General features: G+C 34.9%; 1 protein-coding gene across 4 annotated transcripts in view; it reads right to left on the minus strand.

Annotated features, from left to right (window-relative positions):
• AKT3 (AKT serine/threonine kinase 3) overlaps positions 1–24547 on the minus strand; it is a 386558-nt gene that overhangs the window by 207912 nt on the left and 154099 nt on the right. For 3 of the 4 annotated variants that reach the window (XM_032643721.1, XM_032643865.1, XM_032643791.1), the window contains one exon: positions 1657–1768. In XM_032643721.1, coding sequence (XP_032499612.1) covers positions 1657–1768 — 112 coding nt within the window. Of the gene's footprint in view, positions 1–1656; positions 1769–22420; positions 22467–24547 lie in introns of those variants that run through there. The other variant, XM_032643952.1, reaches the window with a different exon arrangement.

Genomic DNA, 24547 nt, shown 5'->3' on the forward strand with positions numbered 1-24547 from the left:
ATATAGAGATCTGCTCTACAGTAATGTGCATATAGTTCATAATACAATACCATAACTTAAAAATTTGTTATGTAGATTTCATGTTATGTTTTTTAATCAAAACTTTTAAAGAATGTACTTAAAAAGCTGAGACTATTTTGAAAAACTAGTAATAATTATTAAGATATGGCTTAAGTCCAGCTTTGCCAACATAAATGAAAAAATTAATGTTTCAATAGGATGTTATAAACCCACTAAGAATAATATTTTCAAAGACTATATACTGACATGGGAAAAGTTCTGTTCATTCAGCCAGTTAACAAATACTATGTCAGACCCTGGACTGCGTGCTAAATATAAAATAATGAGCAAGGAAGATATGATACTTGCTAGTCAAGAATCTTACAGTCAAGTGAGAAAGGCAAACAAAGATTACAGTGGAGATATACTTGATACAAAGGATACAAGGAGATAACTAAGTATATAGCAAGGGAGTCCTACCTCTTCTATAAGAGTCAGAGAATGTTTTGTAGGAAATGTGACATTTTAAGCTCTGATCTGAAAGATACATGGTAACTAGCCCAACAATGGTTATGGGTGGAGACATAAGCAAACTGAGGATCCAGCACATAGAAATGGTCAGGGAAGACAAGGGTGTGTGGGGAGGGAGGACATACCAAATTTTATGTATACCAAAGACCTAAGTACATCTGCACAGAGTAAGACTGGAAGAATATAAAAGAAAATATTATCAGTCCCTAACTCTGGTTGTATAATTAGAATTCTGAGTAAATTTTCATTCTTTTCTATTTTTCTTCTTTTCTATATTTCCTGAAGTAATTAATCATACGTTACTGTTTACTATTTATTGATGAAAAGAGTATTATTAAAATAATACTTTACTATTTACTACATTTGGGGAAGAGGTTGTTTTTGTTTTAAATCTTAGACAAGTCTCTTAGGACCTAACTTATTCATTTGGAAAATAAGGCTAATAACATATAACTTCACAAAGTTTCTGATTTGGATCATATATGATAACGTGTAGAAAAGTGATTTTGTGGTTGTTGGACCTAACTCAGTATCAGAGCCACCAGATAAAAGGTATTAAGACAGAATTGGAGGATAGTAAGTAGATCAGGAGGATGAAATGTGGGCCTGATGAAGCTGGTGTGCTAGTTACTAACATTTTGCCACCCCCCCTCTTTAGCAGTGATGATAGTCAATGCCCATCAAGCCTGATTTTTTTTTCCTCACTGAGCTTAGACCCAATCTCAGAATCCTTCTCAGCGTAACACTCCAGGAAGTCACTTGCATAATGGCACACTACTTGAAACCTTTTGCCGTCACCAGCCTTAGAATTCCAAATATGAACACAATCAATTACATAATGTTTAAAAGGTAGCTTGGTGATTAAAATGTCCTCTTTAATTTACATTTTAACTTTTAAATGCTCTATTTTCTGTTAAAAAGTACATCTTATAGCACTTCTAGAGGTTTTGATTTAGTATTTTTGTAAGCCTGTCATTTATCTGTTATACCAGAAACAGAATAATTAGGGGACTATAGCATTTTACAAGTATATTTACAGATATTTACAAGTGGTCAAGTCAGATACATATACACCTTTTGACTAATTGTCACTTTTTCACAAAATGGAAAAAATGAGTTTCTTACCTTTCCTCTGGAGTGTCTACATGAAATGTTCTCTCTATAACAGTGGTCCACTGGAGACATCTGATAATAAATGTGTTTGGCTTTGGTCGTTCTGTTTTCATTAACTGGCATTCTAGAAATAAAATAAAATGTCTCCTTGAATATACTTATACTTAAACCAAGAAGTAAACAGTTGAGAAGTACAGAGTTCTATTCTAAACAAACCACTGCAACCTTACGGATTTCTATGGATCTCCACTCAAGGCTGTTTGTTCATAACCTAATTTCAGTATTCCTTTCCAATCCATCACCCATTCTGGTCACATGCTCTATTAACCAGCCAAATTGGACTATTAAACTTTCCTTAAATACATCTTGCTCTTTCCTCTATCTATACCTTTGATCCAGCTAATACTACTATTTGGAATGTTTTCCATTTATTTTACCCCTAACCATATGTAATCCCCAACAGCCAAAAGAATACCTGTCCTTTAAGTCCAGATCAAATTCTACTCCTTCCATGAAGCTTTTTATAACAACCTGGTCCTAGACTGACCATTCCCCAAGCTATATTCTCATAACATTCTCACTACATTCTCCACTCTACATTCTCATTATTTATTATTGTACCCCTCATTTTTCACTTAGCATAGAGTATCTTATATTACTATTTATCATTTTTAAGAAGGTATCCTTATCCCTACCTAGATTATAAGCCTTTGACAGTATGCACCCCCTAAAACTCTTAGTAATCTATAGTACCTAGAGCCAGTCAGTCAGAAGTGATAAATTCTGTCAGCAGTTATCTATATCTAGGAAGACTTCAAAGAAAAGGAACATAGCATAGTGGCTAAAAGTATGGATTTCAATACTACTGTGCCTGGATTCAACTTTTTTTCCTACCATTAACGATGCAAGCTTAGACAAGTCAATTAATTTCTCTGGTCTTCAAGTATTAAATGGGAAGCAGTAAGAGTTCCTGCATCATAAAATTGATGTAGGGATTAATAATACGTAATTGTAGTACTTAGCATGGTGTGTGACACAGAGTAAGTTTTCAATAAATGTTAGCTGCTATTATTAGGTGTACACCTGAGCTACACTCCAAAGGATATCTGGTATTGGACAACAAGAGAAAATAGGATAGGGCTGTCTGCTGACACTGCAGCAGACAGTGTTGTTGAGGAAATGCACTGCACTCTCTCTCTTTAGGGGCTTTTGTCTAGTTGTGCCTTCTGCCAGGCATTCTTCCCCTCACACAACCCCACAGTTAACTCCTCACCTCCTTCAAGTCTTAAATCAATTCTAATCTTCACATTGAAGCCTACCTCAACCATGCCACTCAGTAATGAAATCTGCATCCTTTACCTAGGACACCCCAACTCCTCTTACCTGCTTTACTGTTTATTTCCCATAGCATGTTTCCATCTTTGTACATATGAGATGACTAACTTAATATCTTTTTTATTTACTGTTTCTTCAACTAGAATATAAGCTCTACTAATATATTGTTAGCACCGAGAACTAACATATAGCACTCAATAAGTATTTTTTCCAAGTGAGTGAATTCTGACAGTAATAATCCAACAAGAAGGTAATTTTGATGATACAGGAAAGAGGAGAAAATTTCTGGAGCAACTTCCTTATATAGTCAAAAAGGGATAGGATTCACTGAACAAGTAGAGGGCTGGCTATAATCAGGAGTATAGAGAATTTAGTGATGCAACAGGAGAGAAGATAGGGTAAAGGAGCCCAGAGCTGATAGAAATTATTTGCTCATTGCTTCTACTTTTCCAATTAATTAGCATGTAAAGCCATCCTTAAGAATAAGCTTGGAAGAGGATGCACTTAGGCTCTGAGAAAAGAGAAGATATATAATAGCCTTCTAGGAGCAAACAGACTAGGGGAATATCCATGACTGCTAAACAACATTAAGGGTCCAATGGAATTTAATGATTAAGAATTTAAAGTACCACCAGGGATCACGGTTGTATATTTTTCCCCAGATAACTTCAGTTACATAGGTGCAGATGGGGAATACAAAGGATTGCATTTAAGCAAAGCTATATTTTAACTAAGTAAGTTTGAAAATGCAAGAAAGTGAAACAGAATTCAGGATGCAAGACAAGGGAGTGGTTTAGATAATCAACTAAGGAACTAAAAATGGGTAAGGAGGGAAGTGAGAACCTGGTGGTATGTAAAATAATGAAAAGGTAATAGAATCGACAGATTATAAAATCCATCGTTTCACAGTTAAATATTTAACAACGTTACACACTTCCTGAAACATGAATGCTAAAAAAATCAAATATAGTATGCCAATTTATATTTTTTGTTTGAAATATAAAAGTTTTAAAATACCAAAGATATTATACTAATTTACACCAATAAAGAACCACATAATTTCCCCCAACTTATTCTGCCTGTAATGTACAAACTCAATCTGATTCTCTTTGAAGCCCATTGTTCCTTCCTGTTTCCTTCTTTATAAAATTCCTATCAAGCTTCCAGCCAATGGTTCACTATACTGTCTTGCAGACGTTTAATTAATGTTAATTTGATGTCCCAGCTAGATGAATTACTTAAAAGTTAGGAATTATGTATACGACTCTTCCTCAGAGCACCTACAGCAGTGACAGCACATAAGGGTACACAGTAAATATCTGATGATTGAGTAATTGACCCATTGGTGTTTTTTGTTTTATTTTTGGCCTTGCCACGTGCCTTGTGGGAACTTAGTTCCCCAATCAGGGATCATCGAACCCGTAGCCCTTGCAGTGGAAGCACAGAGTCCTAACCACTGGACCACCACGTAATTCCTGCCAATTGGCTTTTAATGTAAAGAATGGAGAACAGATACTTAAAAAGAGGGACAGTCCTGACAGAAATACTCGAGAGTGAACCATGGAGTAAAGGGACACAGGAAGAACAGAAAAGGAAAGAAAGAATGCCCACTCTAAGGTTCACCTACTTAAGTTTTACTTAAGTTTTCCATTGTGGTGATGTCAAAATAATTAAGATAATAGACTTTAGAATACCAGATTCAAATCTAGCCTCTATCACACACTATCAGCTATTATTACCCAAGGCAAAGTACATTAAGCCCCAAGATTTTCTCATCTTTAAAAGCACTATGAGGAATTAAAGTAAACTTTAAAAGAAGCATATTTTCAACACTACACCTAAATGAAGTTTAAATGCTATAATCTAAAGAACTTCTTAATGCTATAAACGTAAAAGCTATTTAAAATACTATGTATGAGATTCTAAGTGGTTATTAATTACTGCAATTCATGAAAAGGAAAATAAAAGTGATTAATTACCATTCCCAAGCAAACTACTAAAAAGTAACATTTAGAAAAGAATAAAATATTTGTATTTATGAATATAATTGTTTTGGAAAAATATTAAAATAATAATAAAATGACATAAGTGGTTATTCACACCATGCTTGTTTTGACAAAATATGCTAAGTATTCATGAATCAACAACATATATGAAATGCCAATTATGGGCCAAGCACCAGATTCTGGGCATAGTAAGTAAGAAAAATGAGTAAGAAACTGTACAGGCTTACAGCATATACTAAGCTCTATTTTTAATCATTCTGTGTAATTATAAAGTAATATTCTACTAATGGTATAAAGGTTTTAATCAGGTCCTCCTGAAACCTCTAGCTCAACAAAAATGTAATTATGGACATGAAGAATAGAAATAAACCTATATGTTTACAGGTTTCAGTATAAAATACTCTGTAAATCAATCCAACTTCTAAATAATACCCATTAGATTGAAACTATAGAAGAGAGAAGTGGCTACTAAAAGGGAGTCCACAATATTCAAGTGACAGCCGAGTCAACATCAGAAGAGAATATTCTACCACAATGCCTCAGGGGTTACTGCTTTGCATAAACAGATATAAAGAGCTGAATCCAAACTCAAAACAGTTGAAACTTTAAATTACCATATTAAAATAGCTGAGCCAGTAAACAGAAGCACTTTGGGTTCTTTCATGTTAGTCATAACATGGAAACATGAACATATCATACAGTTCTCTCTAAAATGAAGAAAAATATGCCATGAAAGTTTTCAGAACATGGTGCATGTCTGAAAACACTTATTTTGAAGAGAATTCTTAAAAGGGACAGGGTTAATAAATAGGCTGGCCAATACTTCTTTAGAAGAATATTTTCCTTTTTATTATGTAAAGATTCCTAACTCAAGGTAGGACAATTTTTTTTTTAAGTAGAAATTTTGGATAGAGATTCTAAAAAGCTATTAACCAAACGATTATCTATGACTTCTGGAACAATTTAATATGCAGGAATAAAGCAAGCATTCTTAGATAAAATGTCAGGTAGGTAGGTTTTATTATATCATAACCCATGATATTTTTCTTTTTTCAAAAAATTTTTATTTTATATTGGAGTACAGTTGATTAACAATGATGTGTTAGTTACAGGCGTACAGCAAAGTGATTCAGTTATACACATAAGTATATATTCTTTTTCAAATTCTTTTCCCACTTAGATTATTACAGAATATTGAGCCGAGTTCCCTGTTTTATACAGTAGGTCTTTGTTGGTTATCTATTTTAAATTTAGTACTGTGTACATGTCAATCCCAAACTCCCAATCTATCCCTACCCCCACCCCACCCATTCCCTCTGGTAACCATAAATTCATTCTCTAATTCTGTGTTTCTGTTTTGTAAATAAGTTCATTTGTATCATTTTTTCTAGATTCTGCATATCAGTGATATTGTATATTTGACTTTGTTAGAATAACTTACTTCACTTAGTGTGGTAATCTCCAGGTCCATCCATGTTGCTACAAATGGCATTTTTCATTCTTTTTAATGGCTGAGTAATATTCCACCGTATATATGTACCATATCTTCTTTAACCATTCATCTGTCAATGAACATTTAGGTTGCTTCCATGTTTGGCTACTGTAAACAGCATTACAATGAACATTGGGGTGGATGTATCCTTTGAAACCATGGTTTTCTCTGAATATATATCCAGGAATGGGATTGCTGGATCATATGGTAGCTCTATTCTTAGTTTTGAAAGAAACCTCCATACTGTTCTCCACAGTGCTTGTACCAATTTATGTTCCCACCAACAGGGTAGGAGGGCTCCCTTTTCTCCACAACCTCTCCAGCATCTATTATTTGTAGACTTTTTAATGATGAACATTCTGACTGGTGTGAGGTGGTATCTCATTGTAGTTTTGATTTGCATTTCTCTAATACTTAGTGATGTTGAGAATCTTTTCATGTGCCTCCTGGCCATCTGTATGTCTTCTTTGGAGAAATGTCTGTTTAGGTCTTTGGCCAGTTTTTTGATTGGATTGTTTGTTTTTTTGATATTGAGCTGCATGTGCTGTTTGTAAACTTTGGAGATTAATCCTTTGTCAGTCACATCATTTGAAAATATTTTCTCCCATTCTATGCAAAAGCTTTTGAGTATAATTACGTTCCATTTATTTGTTTTTCTTTCCATCACTCTGGGCAAAGGATCGAAAAAGATTTTGCTGTGATTTATGTCAAAGAGTGTTCTGCTTATGTTTTCTTCTATGAGTTTTATAGTATCAGGTCTTACACTTAGGTCTTTAATCCATTTTGAGTTTAATTTTGTGTATGGTGTTAAAGAAATGTTCTAATTTCATTTTTGTACATGTAGCTGTCCAGTTTTCCCGGTACCATTTATTAAAGAGACTGTCTTTTCTCCATTGTATACTCTTGCCTCCTTTATCATAGATTAACTGACCATAGGCGCATGCATTTATTTGTGAGTTTTCTAACCTGTTCCATTGATCTATCTTTCTGTTTTTGTGCAGTAACATACTATTTTGATGACTGTAGCTTTGTAGTATAGTCTGAACTCAGGAAGCCTGATTCCTCCAGCTTCCTTTTTCTTTCTCAAGATTGGTTTGGCAGGCCTTCCCTGGTAGTCCCAGTGGTTAAGACTCCATGCTCCCAATGCAGGGGGCCCTGGTTGAATCCCTAGTCAGGAAACTAGATCCTGCATGCCGCAACTAAAGATCCCACATGCCGCAAGTGAAAAAGATCCTGCATGCCACAACAAAGATCTCACACATGGCAACAAAGATCCTGCATGCCGTGACTAAGACCTGGCACGGCCAAAAAATATTTTAAAAAAATGATTGCTTTGGCTATCCAGGGTCTTTTTGTCTTCATACAAATTTTAACACATTATTGACTGGGGGATTTTGGCAGAAACTAATGCCTGTGGCCGGTGATTTGTTATGTAAGTGAATACTTAAACACCCACATTTGAGTAAATATCAACAACTTTTTTGCACTTAATGTATTTATTTGAAACTTATCTTACATATCTTACTAAAGTATTCTAGTACTTCGTTCAAGTGTGATACGCAGTATAGCAGTCACCTCTGTGCAGAGGAACAGAACACCTATTACAAAAGAGCAGAACCTACACTTTCTGGTGGCATTTTTTAGTCCTGTGGGTATTACTTCCTCTAGAACATGTTATTTTCTTTTACCTGATAGTCAACAAGGTGGATCTTTGTGGGCGGCTCTTTTAAAAATGCCACAAGAAGGACCAGGTGCAGTACTACCACTACATTCACCAGAATGGTCAGTTACACATTCTCTAGCTACCGCTAACAAAAATTGCTTGTAAGTCATTTTACTCTGTGCATTAAGGCTACAATTAATTTTAAACGCATTGAATAAACCACAATTACTCAAATAGAAGCCCACTTTCTTATACCATTTTCAAGTTTCCTGGAGGATACTAAAGTTTGCTAAATATTGATCAGATCGATCAACTCCTTTCATATATTTATTATACTCTAATATACAAGTGGGCTTAGTTATCTGATGACCAGTCCTCCCGTCTTCCTTTCCTGTAGATGCTATGGAGGTGTCATGAATTGTTGTCACCAGGAGGACTAACCTCTTGTCTTTCCATATAAGAATAACGTCTCCCTTCCATGTGAATGTCATTTCTCCCTTCTGTAGATTTTTAGATTTCTCCTTTAATTGGTTTGGTAGACCAGGATTCTCTCTTATAGTCCCACAAATTCTGGTTTTATTTTTCAACAACGTTTTAGATGTGGACACACTGTTGTAATAACTGTCTTGGTAAATATGGTGCCATGAACCAAGATAAGGTTGTAGGACTGATAATATTGTTTCTTGCAATTTCTTTCCTTCACCTGTGTAAATCTCAAGTTTGCATATATATCAGTTTCACATTTGCTATCCATCCTGACCAAAATTCCATATTTTGTACATTTTCCAGGATTATAGGTTTTGAATCTAAGTCATCCTCTCCACAAGTGATGGCTCTTGTTTGGGTATACAGATGGAAAATAATCCAGAAGAGGTTTAACTTTGGAAATTCTGTCTGCAGGAAGCAGAGTTTCCAAGCTACCATTAAAGTGAAGAAATATCATTATTTGTTCCAAACTTCTTCTCATCATAATCTTTGGAAAGATAGGTGTTTCAAGTAAGGGATCAATCAATCAATACTCTTTCCAGTGTGACTTTATTTGTCCCATCAAAATTATTAATCCAAGAAACTTCTTCATGTCACTATTGGTTACATCAGTCCATTTTAAAGCCTTCTCATACTTCTTATATGATTTTTCATTCTGTTCATGACACAACTTTCTTTGAGAAGCAACCAACTTGAAAAAGTCCTTACCAAAAATTAATTCTGTTATTTCACTAACACTTTGCAGGTTATTACATTCAATATTTACACCTGACACACCTGTAAAGTCTTTTAATTTCATGAAATGTTATCTTCAATTCACTTCTGTAGAAGCAAAGGAGCATTCTCCAGCACAGTGGGTTTCATTTTCACTTTCCGAATCAGAATCAATTGCTAAGGTTTTTTATCTTTTTTTGGTCTAATATTCACACTGAATCAGAACTATATTCTTAAGAATGATCATCTTCTGAGACAGTAGTATATATGACACTTGAACAATCAGAGAAATTTCGGTGCATGAAATTCACCCACAAATTCTTCTTCACTCAAAATTTCACGATGCTTCATTTTTGAAAATTTTATGGTAATAAACTTGTGTTGATAATATACACAAGGTTAGAACAAAAATCTAACAGAGCAAAATGTAAATACTAATGACAATCATTAAGTTGTAAAATGAACACTTGATCAACTTTAGGCTTCTAACAACTCCCCCCAGTGATATTAATTGCATTACTCTCTAAAAACGTATTGATACATCTCCAGTCAATAATGTTCGGGTAACAAAACACGTACTGATATGTCTCCAGTCTATGATGTGTTAAGATTTTTTTGTTCTAGTTTGGTAAAAAATGGTAGTTTCATAGGGATTGTATTGAATCTGTTGATTGCCTTGGGTACTATAGTCATTTTGACAATATTTGTTCTTCCAATCCAAGAACATGGTATATCTCTCCATCTATTTGTGTCATCTTTGATTTCTTTCGTCAGCATCTTACAGTTTTCAGTGTACAGGTCTTTCGCCTCCTTAGGTAAGTTTATTCCTAGGTATTTTATTCATTTTGATGCACTGGTAAATGGGATTGTTTCATTAATTTCTCTTCCTGATCTTTCGATGTTAATGTATAGAAATGCAATAGATTTCTGTGTACAAATTTTGTATCCTGCAACTTTATCAAATTCATTGAAGAGCTCTAGTACTTTTCTGGTGGCATCTTTAGGATTCTCTATGTATAGTATCATGTCATCTGTGAAGAGTGACAGTTTTACTTCTTCTTTTCCAATCTGGATTCCTTTTATTTCTTTTTCTTCTCTGATTGCCCTGCCTAGGACTTCCAAAACTATGTTGAATTGCAGTGGTGAAAGTGGACATCCTTGTCTTCTTCCTGATCTGTGAGGAAATGCTTTCAGTTTTTCACCATTGAGTATGATGTTAGCTGTAGGTTTGTCATATAAGGCCTTTATTATGTTGAGGTACGTTACCTCTAGGCCCACTTTCTATAGAGTTTTTATCATAAATGGGTGTTGAATCTTGTCAAAAGCTTTTTCTGCATCTATTGAGATGATCATATATGGTTCAATTTGTTACTGTGGTGTATCATACTAACTGATTTGAGGACACTGAAAAATCCTTGCATCCCTTGGATAAATCCCACTTGATCATGGTGTATAATCCTTTTAATGTATTGTCAGATTTGGATTGCTAGTACTTTTGTTGAGGATTTTTGCATCTATGTTCATCAGTGATATTGGGCTGTAATTTTTTTTGTGTGTGTGTGGTCTCTTTGTCTGGTTTTGATATCAGGATGATGAGTTAGAATGAGTTAGGGAGTGTTCCGTCCTCTGCAATTTTTTGGAATAGTTTCAGAAGGATACATGTTACCTCTTCTCTAAATGTTTGATAGAATTTGCCTGTGAAGGCATTTAGTCCTGGACTTTTGCTTGTTGGGAGTTTTTAAAACAGTTTCAATTTCAGTACTTGCAATTGGTCTGGTCATACTTTCTGTTTCTTCCTGGTTCAGTCTTAGGAGATTGTACCTTTCTAATAATGTGTCCATTTCTTCTAGGTTATCCACTTCTTTGGCATATAGTTGCTTCTAGTAGTCTCTTAAGATCCTTTGTATTTCTTTGGTGTCCATTGTAACTTCTTTTTCATTTCTAACTTTATTGATTTGAGCCCTCTCCCCTTTTTTCTTGATGAGTCTGGCTAAAGGTCTATTAATTTTGTTCACCTTTTCAAAGAACCAGCTTTTAGTTTCACTGACCTATTATTGTCTTTGTCTCTATTTCATTTATTTCTGCTCTGATCTTTATGATTTCTTTCCTTCTACTAGCTTTGGGTTTTGTCTGTTTTTCTTTCTCTAGTTGCTTTAGGTATAAGGCTAGGTTGCTTATTAGAGATTTTTCTTGTTTCCTGAGGTAAGAGTGTATTGCTATAAACTTCCCTCTTAGAACTGCTTTTACTGTGTCCCATAGGTTTTGGATCGTCATGCTTTTGTTTTCATTTGTCTCTAGGTATTTTTTGATTTTCTATTTGATTTCTTCAGTGATCTATTGGTTGTTTCGTAGGATATTGTTCAGCCTCCATGTGTTTACTTATTTTACACTTTTCTTCTTGTAGTTGATTTCTAATCTCATACCACTGTTGTCAGAAGAGATGCTTGATATAATTTCAATTTTCTTGAATTTTCCAAGTCTCGCTTTGTGAGAATAATCCTGGAGAATGTTCCATGTGCTCTTAAGAATGTGTAATCTGGGGGCTTCCCTGGTGGCGCAGTGGTTGAGAGTCCGCCTGCCGATGCAGGGGACACGGGTTCGTGCCCCGGTCTGGGAGGATCCCACATGCCGCGGAGCGGCTGGGCCCATGAGCCATGGCCGCTGAGCCTGCGCGTCCGGAGCCTGTCCTCCGCAACGGGAGAGGCCACAACAGTGAGAGGCCCGCGTAACGCAAAAAAAAAAAAAAAAAAAAAAAAAAAAAAAAAAAAAAAAGAATGTGTAATCTGCTGGTTTTGGATAGAATGCTCTATAAATATCAGTTAAGTCCATCTGGTCTAATGTGTCATTTAAGGCCTGTGTTTCCTTATTGATTTTCTGTCTGGATGATCTGTCCACTGATGAAAGCGGGGTATTAAAGCCCACCACTATTATTGTGTTACTGTCAATTTCTCCTTTTATGGCTGTATTTGCCTTATATATTGAGGTGCTCCTGTGTTGGGTGCATATACATTATCAATTGTTATATCTTCTTCTTGGATTGATCCCTTGATCACTAGGTAGTGTCCTTCTTGTCTCACCTTTAAAGTCTACTTTGTCTGATATGAGTATTGCTACTCCAGCTTTTTTTTGATTTCCATTTGCATGGAATATCTTTTTCCATCCTGTCACTTTCAGTTTGTATGTGTCCCTAGATCTGAAGTGGGTCTCTTGTAGATAGCATATATATGGGTCTTGCTTTTGTATCCACTCGGCCAGTCTATGTCTTTTGGTTGGAGCATTTAATCCATTTACGTTTAAGGTAATTATCAACATGTATGTTCTTAATGCCATTTTGTTAACTGTTTGGGATTTGTTTTTGTACGTCTTTTTTCTTCCCTTACTCTTTTGTTCTCTTCCCTTGTGAGCTGATGACTAATTTTAGTGTTGTGTTTGGTTTCTTTTTTGTGTGTGTATCTATTGTAGATTTTTGATGTTGTGATTATCATGAGGTTTTGATAGAGCATTCTATATATAAACAAGACTGTTTTAAGTTGCTGGTCTTTCAACTTCAAATGCATTTCTAATCGTCTGCATTTGTGCTCTCTTTTCACAATTCCTGGTTTTGATATCATATTTGTGTGTGGATAATTTCCTACCTTTACTGTGTGCGTTTACCAAACCTTTTCCATATGGAATTTTTTCGTCTCTAGTTTTGGCCTTTTCTTTTCTGCCTAGAAAAGCTTATTTAGCATTTGTTGCAAAGCTGATCTGGTGGTGCTGAATTATCTCAGCTTTTGGTTGTCTGTAAAGCTTTTGATTTCTCTGTTGAATCTGAATGACAGCCTTGCTGGGTAGAGTATCCTTGGTTGTAGGTTCTTCCCTTTCATCACTTTAAACATATTATGCCACTCCCTTCTGGCCTGCAAAGTTTCTGCTGAGAAATCAGCTGATAACCTTATGGGAGTTCCCTTGTATGTTATTTGTTGCTCTTCCCTTGTTGTTTTTAATATTTTTTCTTTGTATTTAATTTTTGTCAATTTGATTACTATGCGTCTTGGCGTGTTGCTCCTTAGGTTTGTCCTGCCTGGGACTCTCTACACTTCCTGGACTTGGGTGACTGTTTCCTTTCCCATGTTTGGGAAGTTTGGGAAGTTTTCCACTATTATCTCTTCCAGTATTTTCTCAGGTCCTTTCTCTCTCTCTCTCTGGGACCCCAATAATGCAAATGTTCGTGCATCTGACATTGTCCCAGCAGTCTCAGGCTGTCTTCATTTCTTTTCACTCTTTGTTCTTTATTCTTGTCTGCAGCAGTGATTTCCACCATTCTGTCTTCCAGCTCACTTATCCATTCCTCTGCCTCACTTATTCTGCTACTGTTTCCTTCTAGTGTATTTTTTTTATTTCAGATATTGTATTGTTCATCTGTTTGTTTGTTCCTTAGTTCGTCTACGTTTCTGTACCTTCTCAAGCCATGCCTCCATTTTTTCTTGAGATCCTGGATCATCTTTACTACCATTATTCTGAATTATTTTACGGGTAGGTGATATTTTTCAATAAAGTTTTTGTTACACAAGTATTTAAATTAAATAGATACACTAGCTACACTCACCTGACCAAGTTAAACTCTAAGCTGAATTTCAAACATCCTATTTACTTTTAGACCACTAAACCACAGATGACCAATTTCATTCAAAGCTGTAATTACTCTGTAAACCTGAAAGCCAAATAAATAGAGGAAATGCAAGATGCTAAATCAAGAAAATACATACCAAAAAAATTTTTAGACATCACCTGTTCATATTTTATTTAAAAGATTAGGTTTTATTTCAAATGCTTTAACCCTTTAAGTGCTAACTATATTCTTTTAAAAATAGTTCCACTAACATCCAATGTGAAAAACAAACACATAATAGATTCTATTTATAATTAAATCACAAAATTAAATAATGCTCTTGGCGTTATAATGACCATAAAGAGAGTTTATTTTTAAGGCCCCAGATATAATACTGTTACAGATATTCTTTAAAAGAGAGAAAAAACATTTCTTTCTTTTATTTAAAGGTTTTATTATCCAGGGAGCAAAAAAGCATAGCACCCAATTAAGACTCAACACATCAACCTTAAAGAGATTTATTAATTCCACTGAGGGGATAATAGCTTAGGTGTGGCAGATACCCTGGTAGAGAGCAAGATCAGTAGAGGATATGTGTACTGCGATCACTATGTACCAGGGCATTGCACTGATTAGAGGTTTCTAAATGTTAGTTTCATGCGAAGGTCAAACCTAAGAGCTGTTATGTTATTATCCTCCACATTATAAATGAAAGAATTGAGACTGAAAGTAGCTAAATAACTTGCTCACAAACACATAGCTTGTAAGCAACTGTATAAGGATTTACCTGAGGTCTGTCTGAATCCACATTCCATGCTCATCTGGAAAGAATACACTGCTAGGAAAACTGCCTTTAAAAAAAATCAGTAATCATCTGCAGATGAAAAGCCCTATCTATTCCCTCCTCTGTGCCTTCCCCATACCTTCCTGTGCCTGACTGTTCTCCCTTCTGTGACATCCTTTCTTCTGCAAAGAAATCCAGGCTTTCATCTGATAACAATGTTTGAACAGGGAGGTGGGCCCCAATGTATTTGCTCCTGGCTCTGAACACACCATAGGGATGGTTAGCGATGAGGATTACCCTTCGTAGGATACTGATGCTGCCACTTTTTGTTTCTCCAAGTAGGCATGTAAGGGAAAGGTGGATTCAAATGAGGAACAGAAGAGAAAGAACGCAGCAAGGAGGGCAGCAGAGCGTCCGGATGTTTTCACTGCTGGATCTCACAAACTGCAATACCAGTAAAGCTAGCGGTAATAAAAATTTTCAATTACTAATGATAGAAAAGTGACTCCCAAACTTGCATTGGTCCAGCTGCATGTTTCTAGTGTTTGGGTCTGAATCATTTACCTATTACCCAGAGTCAACATATCCTTCTCCATATAAGGAAATAGAAGAAAAAAAAGTTATGTTATAAAATACAAAATTCTATACAAGAGGGGAGTAAGACTGGGTCACTAACATTATTTCCACTCTAGGAGATGTTTTCACTTTATGATACATATTTCAAATTCTGACATTTTAATTATCATAAATCTTACTTCTTTGGTTTTAACACGGATACTACTTGTGGATTTAAACTGTATTTGAAATCACAACATGTTAACGTGAACTTCTCCTAATATGTTTTTCTTTAATGAATATGGTCACCACAGATACCACCATTTACCAAAAGTACATTTAGAGCCAACACTTTCCCCATCAACATATCTCCATCTTGTTGGTCCACCATATCCTGCTTCTAATTAATCAAACAAATACTTCAAGAGTCTTCTAGAACAACTGTTCTCTGCATACCCTCCACATACTTGAAATTTCAGGTAAAAATACACTGTGGTCACTGTGGGACAATGTTTAAGATAATGAAAATAACATGAGGCATTTCCTAACAGAGTTGTAAGAGTCATGTAAACATCTAATATACCATTAGGCAAGCTATTTTTTGGTTCTGCTTTTTGTTTGTTTGTTTGTTTTGCAATACAATAGCCATTAGAGTACAGTAAGCTATTTTCTCTACTTACCTGTATGTCCGAAAATTTTTACGATAAGAAGTCAAAAACAGAAACTCCTTCCAAAATACTATTAGATTCTTTCCTCAAAGTATGTACCAAAAATGTCCAAGGAAATTATTTTTTAAAAATAAAGTGTATATTTGAATACCTAAAATAAAGACCCTTCAAGTAAATTAAACTCATTGAACACAAGTTAAACTTCAGAATATTTCATTGGGCATTGAAGTTTAAAGGTATCACTACTAGAATAATCAATTTATTTTGTATCAACTTTAATTTACAACTTAAATACCTCAAGCTTCCATGTATCAATGTGACAATTTCTACTCACCTTCATAGTTGCTTATCAATGCATACCAGGGTAAACAAACAATAAATATACACATAGAGCAAGATGCACATGTATTGAATGCTGCTTTCCTTCCCTTTAAAAGACATTATTTACAAGAGTGGCCTTTGTTACATGTTCCTTAACCATTTAGCTAAGTTGTGGTTTCTACTGGTCTCCTGAAATCTTCTCATCAAATACATTTTCCTTTTTCTCATTTTCATTTCTTTGCTGCCTCTGATGCTCCTGGCTCCCTACCTGTGAGTCATTCTCCCAGGCCCCCATGACACAGACTTGCCTGATTTTACCTGCAACTCTCTGACCATTCATTAATCTTCTTTCTTAAGGGTTCTTCCTTAGAACTGAGCTGCTCCCTTATGCTGAGAACTTTGTGTTATGCTTTTCTTTAATGATAATTTTATCCTTAGTAAATTTAGATATTCATTAAACAAATATTTATTGTGTGCTCATAGCATGCCTGACAACAAGCCAGGCACTGGAAATACAGTAGTGAAGAAAACAAAGTCCCTATTTTTCAAAAAGCTTATATTTTACTGAGGAGATAAATGGTCAAGCAATAAACAATTAAAACAATTTATAACATAATAGATGATAATAAGTACTATGAAGAAAAATTATGCAGGGCAACAAGTTAAAATGACAGGGAAGGTGGTACTATTTTAGAAAGACTATTTAGAAAGGGTATTCCTTAATGAAATGGGCAACCAATGCAGACATCTGTGGAAAGTGATCTGGGTTGAAGGAACAGTAAGAGCAAAGACCCACAGTTGGAGAGAACCCACAGACATGTCTGAGAAATGGCAAGTCCAGTGTGACTGGAGTAAAGTAAGTTCTGGGTGTGGTAGGAGATGAGATCAAAAAGACCTTCAATGACCTGATAAGGACTTTGGATGCCATTCTGCAGAGTCTCTCTCATGGCTCTGCCACAATTATCACCTGACATTTGATGACTCTTAAACCTGCCCCTCTAGTGCCAGTCTTTCCATCGAGCTCCATTTCCATATGGCAAAACTGGCATCTCTCTTTTGAGGATCTATTATTCCTCATTCACAACATATCTAAAAGGGTGTTTCTTTTAATCTTCCAAACTGAAAATTACAACGTCCACACAATGTTTCCATTCATTTTATTTCTGTATCACCTTCCTAATCATCCAAGAAACACATCCTCAGTCGTCTTGGATTCTCCTTCAACCCAGTCTGCAACATTCACTGTAACAGTTCTTTTGTAACAAACCATCCCTTCTTTTCACTGCTAACACCCAACCGGAGAATTTATTACCAAAATCTGGATCCCTGAAATGGCCTCCTGGATGGTCTCCCTTTCTCCAGCCTTCTCTCCCTGTCCAAGTTGTCCTACATACTATTAGCCTGATTAGTCTTACTCAAACTTATTTAAAAAGTTTCAACCCAGCCATAAACAGGTCTCTGCCTCTCTGTAACAGTACAAAAATACTTAATTTATAATTTAGTTTGATACACTGCAAGCCAAATGAACAGCATACATTGGGATAATCAGCTCATTCATCTCTAGCAGAATAGAAAAAAAAATCTCATCTTTGCCAACTTAGGTCAATAGGGAAACTATGCTTTCCATTATATATTTCTCCAAAATTCATTCTTTTTCAATAAATAACTACTAAGTCTTTATTTTAGCATTTTATTAGCAGCTTAACCACAACATTAAGATATTACATGCATTATTTCTCACTTAATTCTCCCAATAAAGTTCTAAAGTATTTTCATCATTTCCATTTCACAAATAGAAAAAAGAAAATGAAAGCTGTCTGATTTTTAAGTCACTTGTTCAAAATCATCAAGTCACAGGGATATTAGCTCGGTGCTTTGTGACAGCCTGGAAGGGTGGGAAGGGGAGAGTGGGAGGGAGGGAGACGCAAGAGGGAAGACATATGGGAACATATGTATATGTATAGCTGATTCACTTTGTTGTGAATCAGAAACTAACACACCATTGTAAAGCAATTATACCCCAATAAAGATGTTTAAAAAAAAAAAAAAAAAAAAAAAATCATCAAGTCATTAAGGTTGTAAAGCTGAGTCTCTGATCCAGGCTTTCTAGCTCTAAATTCTTGGATCTTCTTAGTATGTCACATATTGTTTTAGGAATGTTAGCTGCTTATAAGAGAGAAGGAAAGTTTTATTTATTTATAACAAGCTGTATTTATATACTTCACTTTCAAGTGTTCTGCAATACTAAAGTGATAGAAACAGGTGACATGCAGAGTACTGAAACAGTTTTCCCCCAAAGAAAACTGGCCAAAGTTACATTGGAAAAATGTCTTTCTGTCAATATTAGATTATTGATACAAAGCTGAGAGCACATTTGAAATATTTATTGACCAAAATGTTAAAAACCTAACATGAATTAACATGTAACTAGAGTTATCGGAATCGGAACTTCTTCAGGTTTGTCAATCTAAGCCAACATTGTTGATTCCTTAGTCATGTAAAATAATCTAGCTATAAGAATAGAGAGCCATTAGCAGAAAAACAGTAGAAATGTAAGTTCCTAAAGGCACAGAAATCCCAAAGAATTTAGGAGGTAAGAGTAGATCTGTAAATAATACCGTTTAACAAAAATATTTTAACAAAATGTCCTATTTCCATAGGATGATTGTAAAGCTCAAAGGAAACAATGCAAATGGAATAATGTTATAAAGAATTATATATTTTAATTACTTTATAAGAATATCCTATAGAGACAGAAACTTTATCAGTGTGCTTTTGGAAGCAATAACTGTTGCTGGTTGGATGATTCAATTAGCATGAACTATTCTGGCATGTTTCAAAAGCACTGCCATTTTAAAACATTAAAAATGTCTAAAAATGCAACCATAGTAATAGTGCACGGGTTGGGGGTGAGGGAGAAAGACAATGACAAATTGGTCCAAAAGGACACTGAGACTTCATAGTTGGAAGACCATTGTGCTGACAATTAGTAACAGGAAGCAGAGCACAAAACAAATGAATGAAAAAAGCTGAACTTGCAATGAAAGACCTTATTATAGTGCAGAAACATTATTGTAATAAAGGGGCAATGTACTCTCCTCCATAAAACTTTCAAACAGGCACCCTTGCCTCTTTTTTCATGCTCTGCATTTCATTTTTTCATTAGCATCTGCTTGATTATGTATTATTTCCAACCCCAAAGAATGCCTCTCTATCCTTCCTAAATTCCAAGGCTTAAAGGTCCTTCCCCTGACTGTGGCCTTGAGCCTCATTTAACTTTATTCAAAATATAACAAGTGTTTTAAAATAGCATAAAGATATAGGGGGAAAAACAGAAAGGCAGCGATTTAGTATATAACTGCAGTGGGATAAAAAATGTGTCCCTCAAATCTAGTTTGTTAAAAATGCAATGATAATATAATTCGTACTAATATCCGATGATTCTGTCTCTAAAAATTAGTGTTTCTCCTATGACTTCTTTGATATAATTGGAAGAAGAAGGCTGAAATCTTCACCTACTAAATTCTCTGCATTAAGCTTCAGTTTCCTTAAATGGAAATATCCAAAAGCTCTGAAATATATTTTCATATACTAGCTGAGAATGACAAGATTTGATCTATGATGCTAACATATAATCTATTCTAGGGGCATGGAAAGCCCACACCTTCTGAACTGCCTATGCTAGAAAACCTCTTACCTGAAGACCCTACAGCAGCCAGAGATGTTTTAGTTAAGCAGTAGTGTGAAAAAAGCACTGGCCTTGACACCTGAAAGCTGTGGGTTTAGCTTTCAGTTCCAAAGTTTATTAGATGCATGACCACTGGCAAATTCTATGAGCCCAGTTTCCCTAGCTATAAAATAGAGATATTATGTATCCTGAAAAAATGTCAGCAGGACTAGTAATATACATATAAAGTGCATAGCACACAGGTGCTCAACAAGTGGTTATTATTATTATTACTTCTCAATACACTGAATGTTCCAAGAAATTATTATCTGCTGCTGATAGGCAAATCATTGACTTCTAAAAGAAAAGACTTCAGAGATTCTTCATTCCAACTCCTTCTCATCACAGATGATAAAACACTAGGGTGGTGAAGTGACTGGCCCAATATTACATAATAAATTTCTATCAAATAATCAGCCACCTGGCTACCACCTCCATGCTTGTCCCTCTGCTGTAGTATAAATAAATTTCACAGTTAAATAAAATATACCTCTTGAGAACAATGACAGTCTGCTATTAACCTACTGTTAATAATACTTGACATATAACGAAGTTTTTATGGTACTGATTATACATTACTTGAAGAGTGTCGTCATCTCTGAACCCCATTTATGATTAAATGCATTCAAGCCGGGTGTTAGTCCAGAATTCAAATCATAGTTAATTGTTCCATGTACTCGCTTTGAGACTCTAGGAAAGTTTCTTAATCTCTCTAGGTCTCAGTTTCACTATTTAGTTTGGTTTTTTTAAGGTAATATTCATTTCATGTTTTTCTTGTCATGTTCCTGTAAATAAGGCACCTCATACACAGTAGGCACTTAAAAAATGTTAGTTCTCTTCCTTTACTTCCTTAAGTCTCTGTTAATATCATATGTATTAATTATAAGTAAGATGGGATTAAAGCAGCAAATATAATGGGCATACAATCATTTTTTAATTTACAATTTGGGGATTTTTTTTGGCTGCAACATGCAGCCTGCAGGATCTTAGTTCCTCGACCAGAGCAGTAACAGGGCAGAGTCCTAACCACTGGATCACCAGGGAATTCCCTAATTTACATTTTTAAAAAAGTAATTACACATAAAGCTCTACTTTTTAGGAAAAAAAATTAAGTTTAAAAACAAATATTAAACAAATAAGGCAGCTAGGTTTTATTTACATTTAACTTAACCAAAAATAATCTATAGAAGTAATCAGGTGATAAATGAGTATACTCAGAAATTTTTTTAAAAGAATTATTTTTACTCTTCAGATACGGAAGGGTATCATAGAGGAAAATTCTAGGATCAGTAATAAGATAAAACAACAGTACAAGGATCCTTAGCACCAAAGGCTAGCTGAGTGTTATACACTCAGTAAAATTTTATTTGAAAAACTGAAGTATATTGACCTATTAATAATTAATTTAATATTAAAAATTATATGAAAATCCACCACAGCTGCTTATTACACACAGGCTGCAGGTGGTTATCCTCCCACCTCACACCCAGTAATCACTCTGCATTCACACCACCTCAGCTCTCTTACACAAAATAGGTTGGATTTTGAAAAAATAAACAGATAGATGATGTGCCCCTTTCCAAGCTAAAAGCTACAGTTCAAAATATTTTTAGCTAAAAAAGGAGTATTGACTTTAAGATGATATTTTAAAATAGAATATTTATTTGCATCAGTAAGATTATTTTATATTCTACTAGAAGAGAAGATGAATAGCAATGTTACTACAGAAACTGCATGTAAAACGCCAAGTAAGCAAATAGGGGACCGAATGCCTAACTCTGACACTAAGAAAACAAAGTATCTGGTATGATTATGGCATTCTGCTAAATATTTCAAGTGCCATATTTATTCCTATCATTTATCCTTCTTTCTCCTTTGATATTTTTCACTCTATAGAGGGATAAAGAAATAACATACCATCTAGAGATTTCATTCATATCTGAGGATTTCATACCCATTTAAATTAACAATAAGAGATTCAGCCGAAGTTTCTTAGAAATAATTTTTTCAAATTATTGCTATTCCTGTTACCTGGAATATATGCCATCTTTTGAAATCTTACTATTTCTCCAAACAATCTCAGTTTTCAATGAGGCTTTTCCTGATGATCTAGTCCTTAATGACACCTCCCTTTCCTAAACTCTTACTGAATATATTAATTATAAACTTACTTCAGAACTGAACCATCAAAATACCAATCACAAAATACTAACTCCAAGGGTTTGTGGCATATTTTTGGTACTAGATTATAAATTCTTCAAATCCAAGAGCTATATCATATTTCTGTGGATTAATGAAATGAATGCAGGCTTTAAGGTTAGCATTCTGTTACACACAGGTTGAAATTCTGGCTCTGCCATTTGCCAGATAAGTGACCTAAAGCAAGTCACATAATCTCTCTCAGTCTCTTTAAAATGGAGAACATAATACTTACCTCAGAATGTTGTTGTGAAGATTAAATGAGATAACATATGTGAAAGGGCCTGGCACATAGTAACGCTCAAAGAAAGGTTGGTTTCCTTCCTTATTTCCTTCTTTTTTCCCTCAGTACCTGGTACAATGTTGAGAACACAATAAACCCTCAATAAAAACTTTCTAAATATTCATTTGAACTTAGATTTCCTAAAAATATGTTTAATTATTAATTGTGATAACTCCTATGTTTCCAAATTGTGTCACTTTAAATCATATGCACATAAGGTAAGAAATTTCAAAACAGAACAAAGCGTGTGAGGTTGTTACTTAGGATGATGAGAAAAGGAAGTAAAGAAAGGTAAAAATATTTAAAAACAATTTAATTTAAAAGTATTTAAGAAGAATTCAGTGAGAATTATTACATGTATAGTGTTCTTTACATAAGTATCTTTGGATAAGTGAGAGTTGATTGCTGACCTTAGGGGAAGTTGAATAAGGGAGGGAGGGAGGGAGGCAGAGAGAGAAGGAAGAAGATGAGAAAGGGAGGAAGGGAAAAAGAAAGGGATGAAGGAAGGGAGGAAGTAAGGTTGGTTCTGCTGGGATCTCTTTTATGTCCTCACATTAACGTAAGCTATTAACATGGATCACTCCTTGCCTGGCTTCCCCTAAAAACAATCCCCATTGCAAACTCCATCTTACAAAAACGCAATTATCTAATGGGAGAACCAAATTAATTTAAAAATTTTCCACAGTGGATGGTAACCAAAGGATCCTCTTAGAACAGTCAGAAAGATATTTGAGGATTTATTACTTTTATTAAAAAACAAAAAACTTCTGACTAAAACTTCTAATTAAAGAATTTGGTCTGCACCCAGTTCCTGAGGTCAATCCAAATGGTGCTGCCCTTTCAGCTGCAGTGATGTCTTCTTCATTTTCCAGAAAGGTTATGGGCATGGTTTAGGGGTCTAGCTCATATTGTTTAGTTATAAGAAAGACTAGCCTCTACAGACAATAGTCTTCGGCATTAAATAAAACTGAAAATTTTCCCCAAACCAAACAAGAGCTGCTGGTCTCAACTTCAACCTCGTTGTAGACAGGTTCTACTTAAAACTTGTAATGGTCTTTAAAGGAAACCCAATAGAGTAGTTTCCACCCTACTCCAATGTAACTTAGCTTGAGAGGGGAAAATGGCTGCCATTTAACTCAATTAAGAAAATATTACTGAGCCTATTCTATCTTATGTTATTAGTTTTATTTGTATAGCATTTATAATTTACAAAGTGTTTTCACTTATATCATCTCATTTAACCCTCACCATAATCCTGAGAAGTAGATAACCTCACGTTTAAAGATGAGAAAAACAAAAGATCAGAAAAGTTATGCCATTTGCCCAAGGTCACATAGCTAGTAAAGTAGCAGAACCAAGACTCAAACTTAGGTCTACTGACTCCAAGTCAAGTGACCTTCCAATATACCAGATCTTATAACAAATGTTATGGGAAAATTTTAAAATGAGAATACACAGTGATTGTGCTCTGGAAGTTTATCATTTCCCTTGATTCTACATAAGGTCCCATAGTAAGTTATATGCTGATGAATGGGGCTGAGAAGGTAAAGGCTACAACTAAATAGATTAGCTCTAGAGTAAATCAGAAAAGAGGGGTGAGAGATCATCTTTTCCTGTATTAGGGGAAATACAGGCTCTAACCAAAATATGAGCAGGTCACCTGATTAAAATCGTGAGATTATCTAATAGGAAACTCAAATGATACACACATAAATTTATGTTTATAAAGGACATGTAACTGATTAAATCTTTCAGAGATACAGAGGGTTGTTGTCACATGTAGGAGGAGCTGGATTTGAAACTCTAAATCCATTAAAATGGGATTACACATTTTCTTTTGTGCACATTCGTTGTACAATGTAGAAAAAAGGAGGAAGGAGTAGAAATTCTATTGAAAATTTTTTTCTTATCAGATTGAAGTGTGACTTGAATGAGAGGAAGGAAATATGTGACTAAATATGGCATTATACTGTTTAAAATTTTCTAAAAACTATATCCTTTTAAAGTGATTTTTAAAAAGGGTTCTCTCCATTCCCAATTCTAAACTTAGTTTATGGGTTAAATTTTGCAAATATATGA

This window comes from Phocoena sinus, chromosome 1 (assembly GCF_008692025.1).
Source record: "Phocoena sinus isolate mPhoSin1 chromosome 1, mPhoSin1.pri, whole genome shotgun sequence".
Lineage (NCBI taxonomy): Eukaryota > Metazoa > Chordata > Mammalia > Artiodactyla > Phocoenidae > Phocoena > Phocoena sinus.